Source organism: Chrysochloris asiatica, unplaced genomic scaffold (genome assembly GCF_000296735.1).
Source record: "Chrysochloris asiatica unplaced genomic scaffold, ChrAsi1.0 scaffold00659, whole genome shotgun sequence".
Lineage (NCBI taxonomy): Eukaryota > Metazoa > Chordata > Mammalia > Afrosoricida > Chrysochloridae > Chrysochloris > Chrysochloris asiatica.
The window spans coordinates 173,401-183,742 of record NW_006409177.1 but is presented as its reverse complement, the minus strand read 5'-3'; the positions used below and the strand labels follow the sequence as shown (position 1 = coordinate 183,742).

At 39.3% G+C, this 10,342-nt stretch overlaps 1 protein-coding gene across 1 annotated transcript; it reads left to right on the top strand.

The window, feature by feature from the left end:
• The first annotated feature begins 8,326 nt into the window (after window positions 1-8,326).
• LOC102830089 (olfactory receptor 4C6-like) lies at window positions 8,327-9,986 on the top strand. The gene is made up of 2 exons (XM_006877877.1): window positions 8,327-9,229; window positions 9,954-9,986. The coding sequence occupies exons 1-2, from the start codon at window positions 8,330-8,332 to the stop codon at window positions 9,984-9,986; spliced, it is 933 nt and encodes a 310-aa protein (XP_006877939.1). The 5' UTR covers window positions 8,327-8,329.
• Window positions 9,987-10,342: the final 356 nt, after the last annotated feature.

The window sequence follows — 10,342 nt, the reverse complement described above, 5'->3', positions numbered from 1 at the left end:
GGTCGCTATGAGTCGGTTCCAACTCTATGGCACCAGACAACAACAACAACCCATTTATTCTCCGGCGGTCATAAAGGATTATTTCAGACGTTTTCCTCTTTCTTCAAAACCCCAATTCCACCTTCCTTTTCCACAGTCTCAATCAATGATAGTACTATCTACTTCATAGAGAAAACTTGAAGGATTCAGAGGAGAATTTCAACAAACTCACACCATTCTCTTGACCCATTTTCTAGTATCTGTCACATATTTCCCCTTCCTGCATGATATCATAGAATTCTGATCTTTTGTAAACTATCCTTGCTATTTATGATCTTAAACCAAAATGTCCAATTGTGCACCAGATTACAATTCTTCTTGTCTCCTCAACAGCTAGTCTGATATTTCTCCCTCACCCCTGACTTCTCTCCTTAGTTGGCAACTATTCTTTATACCACCACCATAAAGCCAAACCTGTTAATATTTTTACCTCAAAAGTTTCATTATCTTGCTTCCCTGCCAGCTGCTTTTCCACTTATTTTCTCTTCTTAGTAAAATAGATCAAAATAGTTTTCTTATTTGTTGTTTCTACTCTCTTTCTTCTCAGTCCAATTTATTTATACCAACTTCAATTCTACTTTCATCACCTTACCACTTTAACAAAATTTTCTTGTCAGTATTGAAGAGGATCTCCGTATTCTAAAATGAATGGTCACTTCTCAGCCATCACTTTACAAGAACTATACGCAGTATTGAAAACAGCTAATTACTTTTACTTCTTTGATATACTCTATTCACTTGGTTTCCAGTGTAATAGGGTTTCTTGTTTTTTTTTTATTTTTTTTTCTCCCGACTTTCCACATCACTCCTTCTCATTCTGTTTTGTTGCATCTGCCTTATTTTTTAAAATGTTTTATTGTGAATCATGTGATAGTTTACATGGGAGAACATTAGTTTTACATTCATCCTATCATATACCCTTTCATTACCATGGTTACAATCCCCTCCATGCATCATCAACCAACCAAAGGGTATTATACCCTATAAGCCTGCACTCCAGTTCTCAGCATACAGCCCCTCTCCCTCTCTGGGTCTAAAGTTCTCAGCTGCTTCATCTCTCTACATCATCGTCTCTGCCTCCATCTCAGGCATCACTGCTTCTCTGGGTAGGGTCCCACTCTCTGCTCTTCTCCCTTGATGGTCCCAGGGACCTCCGCTCCTAGACTGAAAAGTTAATCACTCCCCTCCTTGCTACAAAACTTCTACCTTTACATTGCCAACCCTCACAATCAGTCCTGATAACAATTATTCACTATTGAATCACAAGAGACCTATCTGCATTTCCTTTCATCAGCCCTGCCTAGACAGATTGGATACTTCTCAGTGGAGATTCTACCTTCCTTCACACCCTCTGGATCTAGGTTCCATCTTGAAAGTTTGTAAGCCAGTCACTTCTTGCCTTTGTTGCCCCTCCATTTTGGGTACCCAATGTCCAAGTTGCCCATCCCTGTCTACTCTGTGTACGGAGGAGGTGGGAATGATCCTTGCTGTAAAGATTTGTTCCCTCATTTGAGCTACTGCATCCATAGGTGTATGTCAAGTTCATCAAATGTATCAGACTACTCATTTTTTCCTCTTCTTTCTTCTTCTGGTTGAGCTCTGATCATCCAGTCATTGAAGCCAGGTCAAGTGGGCATTACCTGCAAGTTTGGGGGTTCTTATGCATATGCCCTCTCTTTTTATCAGCTGGATGCTTCACTCTCCACTCTAGTCCTCTGTGGCTATGTCACTGACTCTGGATCCAAGAGTCCCCAGGTCTTGCCACACTGCTGGCTGACTAGGTCTCCGCTCAGGTTCATAAGAGTCTACTAAACATTGTAGGGCTTAGTTCACAGCTTCATTGCTGTTTTTCCCTCACTTTCCCTTATCGGTGATGAACGTGGTCACCAATCACAGCATGTATACCCATTGAGTCTTAGTCTTGGAAGGTGGTTTGCTCTTAGGGGACCCAACCACTTGCCTTGGGGTCTCCTGGGTGAGCAACTTGCTTGTTCTTATTTGTTTGCCTATATTGTTTTGTATTTTTCCTGTAGGTCTTTCTTTCAAGCAGTATCTTCTATTCTAGCTGCTCCAGACTGGTCTGCTTTTCCTGTCAAGTGGAAATTTCCCACCTATGAATATTCTGGATGTGGTTCAGTATTCCACCTATAGTCTTACATAATGCAGAGGCTCTGCAGGAGGCCTCCTTCACTGGGCACGTTGTAGACCCATTTTAGGTATTCCAACAAGTTCTAGGCAGAAGACGGACTTACAAGCTTTCTATGGTGATGTTTCTGGCTATTCCTTTATGTCCCCCTCCAGTGTCTATTTTATAATATAATGCAAGGAAAACCAAAATTCAAAAGACAGCCAAGCATCTTAACACTATTTCCCCCCCCTTTCCCCATTTCAACCATGTCTCAATCCCTGTATCCTGGAGCCCTGTTGTTCCAATGTTGTGCATACATCATTATTTACCTCTGTCCCACTTAGCCCATACAAACCTGCCTAATTGTTCTCCCATATGCTTTGTTCTTCCATTTCCCTCGCCCTTCTTGTATATTGCCCCCCTCCCCAGCACCCAAACTGTCCCGTGTCTATTCCCTGCCCTGTGCTCCACTTTCCCCTCTTTCACCTCACCCCACCCCCACATCCCAGCAACCAGGAAAGAATCCACTCCCCTTTAGTATGGGTTCTTTTCTTAGTCTTTTACAGTAGTGGTCCTATGCAGTATTTCTCCTTTTGTGACTGACTAATTTCATGCAACATAATGTCCTCAAGGTTCATCCATGTTATGTGGTGGCTTGCAGCTTCCTTGTTATTCTTCAAGGTAGCATAGTATTCAATTGTGTGTATGTACCACAGTTTGTTTATCCATTCTTCAGTTGATGGGCACTTTGGCTGTCTCCATCTTTTTGCTATTGTAAATGGTGCTGCTATGAACATTGGTGTGCATATATCTTCTCGTGTTATGGCTCTTTTTTCTTGTGGGTAAATACCAAGTAGAGGAATTGCTGGATCATAAGGTATTTCTATTCCCAACCTTCTGAGGAAACGCCATATTGCTTTCCAGAGAGGTTGGACCCTTTTGCAGTCCCACCAGCAATGCAGGAGTGTCCCAGTCTCTCCACATCCCCGTCAGCCCATCTGACTTTTAATTTAAACTTTTAAAGTTAGAGAGCTTGAACTGCCAAACTTGCGATTCAAACCAACTTTTCAGTCCAGCGCATTAACCCACAGCACCACACAAGGTGTCCAGGACTAGTCCATATTTAAATGGTTCAAGTGATCATTGTGTGGCACTGTGGGTTAATGTGCCAGACTGCAAAGTAGTTTGAACTGCATGGTTGGCAGTTCAAGCTCACCAGCTGCTTGCTCCTTGGAAACTCTATACAGGGTCGCTATGGGTCAGAACTGACTTGACAGCACTTAACAACAACAACAGTGATCATGGGATGACATTAGACTCCATTCCTAATTGAATAAAATCAGACAATACAAATGATTCTAGAACATAAATATGGATAAGCTATGAAGACTAGATTCTGAATATTGAGATAACCATCCTAACTCTGACAGCCTGTAATAGCCTAGATGTGTCTGTATTGACATTTAACTACTTAATTAAGAGGCTCTGGTAGCATAGTTGTTATGAGTAGGCCTGCTAAACCCAAGGTCAGCAGTTCAAAACTATTCTTTCATAGGAGAAAGATGAGGCTTTCTGCTCTCATAAAGATTTACAGTCTCGGAAACCCTATGCAGGGTTGCTATGAGTCAAAATTGACTCCACGGCACACTACCATCATCACCAATTACTTACATAAATTTGGATCACTGTCGTACTTTGAAAGTGATTTCTATGCAGCAATTAAAACCTTCATATTATCCAACAAAAAAGTATGATATACAGTTTCTGGCTTCCTGCTGTGGGACTGTAGGCTAAGCACTGGACTACTAACCACAAAATCAGTGGTTTAAACCCATCAACCACTCCTTGGAAACCTTACACAGGATTGTTATAAGTTGGAATTAACTCAACTGCAACGGACAACAACAGCATAAAATTTCTGATCAGAGTGGTGGCCTCCCACGGTCATAGATGACTCTCTGTGGGAGATGGAATCCAGGGATGGGATATGGCTCAGGTTCATTTCTGTTGGTATTTTCTGAATAATTTAAGATGTAGCTATTCTGTAACTGAGGTACAGACTGCAGTGCATGAACAAATTATTAAATGGCTAATGTTATGATTTATCTTGTGCATGTTGGCCTGACCCCAGTAATGGTGAACCCTTGAGAACACCCTGTTATTAAAAGGGGCAAGTGGGAATTCACTGAACTATGGATTACACCTTTCATCTGTGGAGAGGTAGCCTCAGAGGGTACATCTGGATGATGCAAGTCATGCTCTACCACAGCTGTACAAATGGGTCCTCTGACCTCTCTTAGGCCCGAGGAGAACATTGGATCCATGATGTATCTTCTGAGAAGCTGAACAACAACTATTTCCATGTGACTCTCAAAATACAATCAACTGGGATTCATGAATGATTCAGTAAATGTTCTACTCAGCAACCATTTCTTAATTGGAGAGAACACAAATAAATCCCTTGGTAAAAGAGAATGTATATTTCTTCATTAGGCTTATCTGCAGCTTCTGCTTTAAATTCCTCTTCAGAAGCAGTAACAATCCTACTCTAACAAAATTGACCAGTATTTAAGGTTTGGCTGACTTTCCCCCACTTAAATCCTGGAGAGGTTACTTCCATAGTAAGAAAAACCAAGTTGTAATCATTTCACCTGGTTCTTGGGTTCCATGGAGAAGTTGTTGCTTGTGGATGAATCTTAGGTGGGATAAGATCTTGGGTTAAGTTTGAAATGACCTTGATATTATTGTTACATGTCATTGAGTCAGTTCTGACTCATAGCAACCCTTTTTAGAATTTCGGAGGCTATAAATCTTTATAGGAGTAGAAAGCCTCATCTTTCTCCCATTTGAAATGACGTTGGAGTCTTTATTTGTACAACTTTCCATGTTTAACAAGCTGTAAAAAACGAAGCTATAAAAGACAACTTTATTATTTGGTAGAGTATTTAATATGCAGGTTTCAATTATTACATAGCAATGACTTTCAAAAATATGACAATAATACAACTTAATTAACTAATCAAATATTAATTTATATGTATCTTTTGGTCTTAAAGTTTGTCAATAATTCACACTAAATACCTGTGTGCTTTATCAGTAAGCACAGTTTTTTCTCTGAATAAGAAATTTGAGTTATGAACTTCAGTTCTAAAGTTCTTACTTGAGCTAGATGAAGTTATTTTATTTGATCTTTTGTACTCTTTGAGAAAAATGTTTTCAAAGATAAATCAGTTGACCTCTATATGACAAATGAAAATAATTTATTATATAGATAAGTAAAATAATATGTTTAGGTTTCCAATAGGAGAGCTGACAATGTATCTGAAACTATTTACTAGGAGATTCTCTGATCTATTTTTTTCAATTTCACTTCATTTTTTTCTCTCTCTCATCTCTATTTCATTCTCTCTCTGGGTTTCCTGTTTCTAGCTCTAACTACCCCATGAGTGTGTTTGTGTGTCTTCAATTCTCTTTCCATTCATTTCCTTCTCTCTCTCTTTTTACTTAGATCTCAAAGAATTGACTCTATGGCACTTAACATTAACAACAACTAAATACTAAAATTGTTTTTAAAGTATATATATATATATGCTGTTGTGTTGGTCCCAACCTATAGTGACCCTGTATCCTGTATAGGGTTTTCAAGGTGTGGCTGGTAAGCTTGAACCACAGACCTTGTGATCAAACTAACTTTGCAGCCCAGTGCATTAACCCAGAGAGCCACACCAGGATGCCATCCACACACACACACACACACACACACACATATATATATACACATTTGTTATTGTTGTTAATTTCCATAGAGTCAGTTCCAACCCATAGCGACCCTGTGTAGGGTTTCCAAGTAGTGACTGGTGAGCTTGAACCGCTGGCCTTCTGGTTCAAATTACTTTGTAGTCTGGTGCATTAATCCACAGCACCACACCAGGACAATATATATATATATTCACTGAAGCATTTTTGGAATAGTGACCCTGTATAGGGATTTTGAGGAGCAGCTGATGAACTTGAACTGCAGTGATAAATTATCTATTAAAAATTAACAATAACAATGTACAGTATATATTCATTTGTGATGCTATCAACTTTTGGATAAACTTATATTATTAAAATGCATCCATAAATAGCAAATGCAATATTTCTAAATACAAATGCAAATCTGTCTTGGAAGAAGCCAGTATTTTCTTTAGAAGTGAGATGGCAAGACTTTGTCTCTCATACTTTGGACGTACTGTCGGAAAGGACAAGTTTCTGGAGAAGAACATGATGCTTGGCAAAGTGGAGGGTCAGCAAAGGAAGCCCTCCAAAGAGGTGGATTGCATAGTGGCAGCAATAACAGGTTTATAAATAAGAGCAATTGGAGGATAAGCATAGGACTAGCCATTGTTTTGTTGTGTTTTGCATGAGCTCATTATGAGTTGGAACCTACCACAATAAATATCAATTCAGATTTGAAAGAATAAATAAGCCTTAGTTTATTGTATAGACAAAAAGTGTCCCAGAAGTCAAAATCAGAACCTGGTCTATGTGACTCTAAGACCTTTGTTTACATTCTACACTTAACCATGTTTCTTATCCCCACCTCTGGGACTTTGCTCATGCTTTTCCCCCTGATGGGAACACCCTCTGTCTTCCTTTTAAACTTAAATTATTTATCTTTTATGTCTTCAGCTCACATTAACTTCTTTGTCAGTATTTTACATTTGCTAGGCCTGAACCTTAAGGAAGGAGTCCCAGTGATGGAGTGGATTACTCCTTGAACTGCTAACTGCAAGGTCAGCAGTTCTAATCCACCAGCCTTGCCTCAGAGGAAAGATGAGGCTTTCTGCTTCTGTAAAGATTTATAGCCTCAGAAATCCTACAAAGGGTGACAATGAATTGGAACTTCTCAATGCACACAACAGCAGTAGCAGTCACTAAAGAAAATGGGCCACATCTGACATTTGTTTTATATTCTTCAAATTTGTAGCATCTGCTGAGTTTTTAAATTGTTTTTGTGGTTTGCTTACCTAATTAGGGAATAAGGGGCAGTGAAATGACAAAGTAAAAGGCTAACCATGATTGTCCCTTTCTTCATTTAAATAGCTTTTTGAAAAAGGATTTCTCATTGAGCCATTGTGGAAAGAGAAAGAAAACATCACAAAGGCAGGTGACAACTGTGATTCAGCCTTGAACTGGAAGTTGAAGGTATGGTTTGGGTCTTGGTTACAACTGAAGCAAATCTAGGAACACAAATGTTACAAATTGTAGTCAGTAATTGTCATCATTGACCAGCCAATCTCAGACAACAAATCAACTCTCAGGTCTGGAGAATGGGTTGACAACAGCATTCTGTTCACAGTTCGTTACCATTTCCCTGTTTGATACAATGTATTGAATTGTATTTGAGTCCACTGTATCTTTGTTGTTGTTGTTAAGTGCTGTCGAGTCAGTTCTGACCCATATCGACCCTGTATAAGGTTTCCAAGAAGCAGCTGGTGAGCTTGAAGCTCCGACCTTGCAGTTCAGACCACCCTTGTAGTCCAGCATATTAATCCACAGCACCACACCTTAGTAATTTATTAGGAATCTTGAGAAACAGTTAATGTGCTCAATGGCTAACCAAAAGGTTGGCTGTTTGAGCACAGCCAGAGGTACCTCAAAAGAAAGGCGTGATGATTTACTTTTGAACAATTAGTCATCAAAGACATGATGGATCGCAGTTCTTCTCTGTCATACCTGGCAGCATTGTGAGTCGGAATCGACTCCATGGATATGGTCTGGACTTTGGGTGACAAGTAACTGTCATCATGCTGAGAACATTATGAATTTCCCCCAAAGAGAATCATTCATTAGAGCTTTGTGAGAAATAAAACTGTTCATCCTTCACTAGAATCCAGAGGTATCTTTTAAAAAAATATGAGTGTGATTTATGATTTAGAATATTTACAATTTGCAAATTATGATATTATTTTCTTTTTTCCCTCCCTTGCTGTCACTGCTTTCAGAAATTCCTGGTGTGGATCTAGAATTCCCATATTAATCTGATGACTACCACTACCGCTCCAACTACAACTTGAGCCAAATAAATGAAGCCAAATAATCACTAATTATAAATCACATGTTCCCTTTTTTTAGAGTTGTCAACTCTCAGTCAGAATTCATATTAGTATCTGGTAAATGGGAAACAAACGTAATGTGACTGAATTCATTCTTTTGGGTCTTACAAAGAACCCAGAGCTGCGGAAAATATTCTTTGCTGTGTTTCTAATCATGTATGTGGCCACCGTATTGGGAAACCTATTCATTGTGATAACTCTGACTGCTAGTCCAAGTCTGAGGTCACCGATGTATTTTTTCCTTACTTCCTTGTCAGTCATGGATACTATCTATTCTTCTGTCATTGCCCCCAAAATGATTGTGGATTCCCTCTCTGAAAGCACTACCATCTCCCTGGAAGGCTGCATGACCCAGCTCTTTGGAGAACATTTCTTTGGTGGAGTGTCCATCATCCTTCTCATTGTGATGGCCTATGACCGCTATGTGGCAATCTGTAAGCCCCTGCACTACATGACCATCATGAGTCCTCGGATGTGTTGCCTACTGATAGGAGGGGCCTGTCTAGGAGGATTTTCACATGCAATGATACAGCTCCTTTTCATGTACCAAATACCTTTCTGTGGTTCCAATGTCATCGATCACTTCATATGTGATTTGTTTCAATTGTTGACACTGGCCTGCATGGACACTTATGTCCTGGGTCTCTTGGTCATCCTCAACAGTGGGGTGATGTGTGTTGCCATCTTCCTAATCCTCATTGTCTCCTACATAGTCATCCTCTGCTCCTTGAAGTCTTACAGCTCTGAAGGGCGGCACAAAGCCCTCTCCACCTGTGGTTCCCACCTTATGGTGATTGTCTTGTTCTTTGTCCCATGTATTTTCTTGTACGTAAGACCTGTGGCCACATATCCCATAGACAAAGTGATGGCTGTATCAGATGCCATCGTCACACCCATGTTAAATCCCTTGATCTACACCCTGAGGAATGCAGAAGTCAAAATTGCCATGAAGAAACTTTGGATAAAGTGAGAGACTTTCTTTGGCAAGTAACTGTCTTCATCCTGAGAACATTATAAGTTTTCCATGAAGAGAAGTCACTCTGAGATGTGTGAGAAATGAAACTGTCAATTTTTTTAAAGTAGAATTCTTAAGGATCTTTTAAAAATATGTCTGATTTATGATTTCATGTATTTACAATTTAGAAATTATTATACTCATTTGCTTGATAGCCTTCCTTGATTTCCCATTGAACTTCCTTACTTGTCCTAGAATTCCCTGATTAAAGTGACTGTTGTTTCTCCATTTTCAAGTACTCTTTGACCTTCTCATCCTCACTCCCCAGGCACACTGGTTTTTGTTGTTGTTGTTGTTTTTTCCTTACCTGTTCCTATTGTCTTCTAAGTCCTTTCTTACAGCAGAGACTTTGCATTGGAACACTTCTCTACCTGAAAACAAGTCCTGTTCTTCAAATGGCTCTTTCCCTGTAACTCCTCTGATTATAGATTAGGATTACTTCCTTTGAAGACGTGAAAACACACGTCTCTCATCATTTTCTATGTCTACAGATTCTTAACTTCCTTATAGCCGTGATCAAACATGGAACAAATGTTGTATAACTACCAGTGGTCTTCTGTTCCCATTTTCCTCTGTGCACTGAAAGGGTCTAAAGGAAGGACTTTGATTTTGATTTATGCCTGACAACTATCTATTTTCAATAAGTATCTATTGAATGGTTATAGAAGACAAGCATCTTCTGATGCTTAGTGATAAAAAATAAACAAAAAATCAGACAGTGACTATTACAATAGAGTTAATGGAAATGGAAAGCTGTGATTATTTCTGGGAGAATGCGTCATAGTGGGTAATCACAGAAGGTGTCTCTGAGCAAGTAACATCTCAAGTGGATTTTGAATTCTGCTGAGGTTTTCTTATGAAAAGAAATGTGTTAATTCATAAGATTAGTAATAATGGTAAGAGTTAATAATTGACAAGAGTAATAAGAAGGAAATATCCATGTGAGTATGAATGGGATAAGGATTCTAGAGAAAGAAAATACACAGAGTAACTCTAAGGCAGAAATTACCATGGTGTTTTCATGAAACTATAAAAGGCCAAAGGCTCTCTGGTGGCACT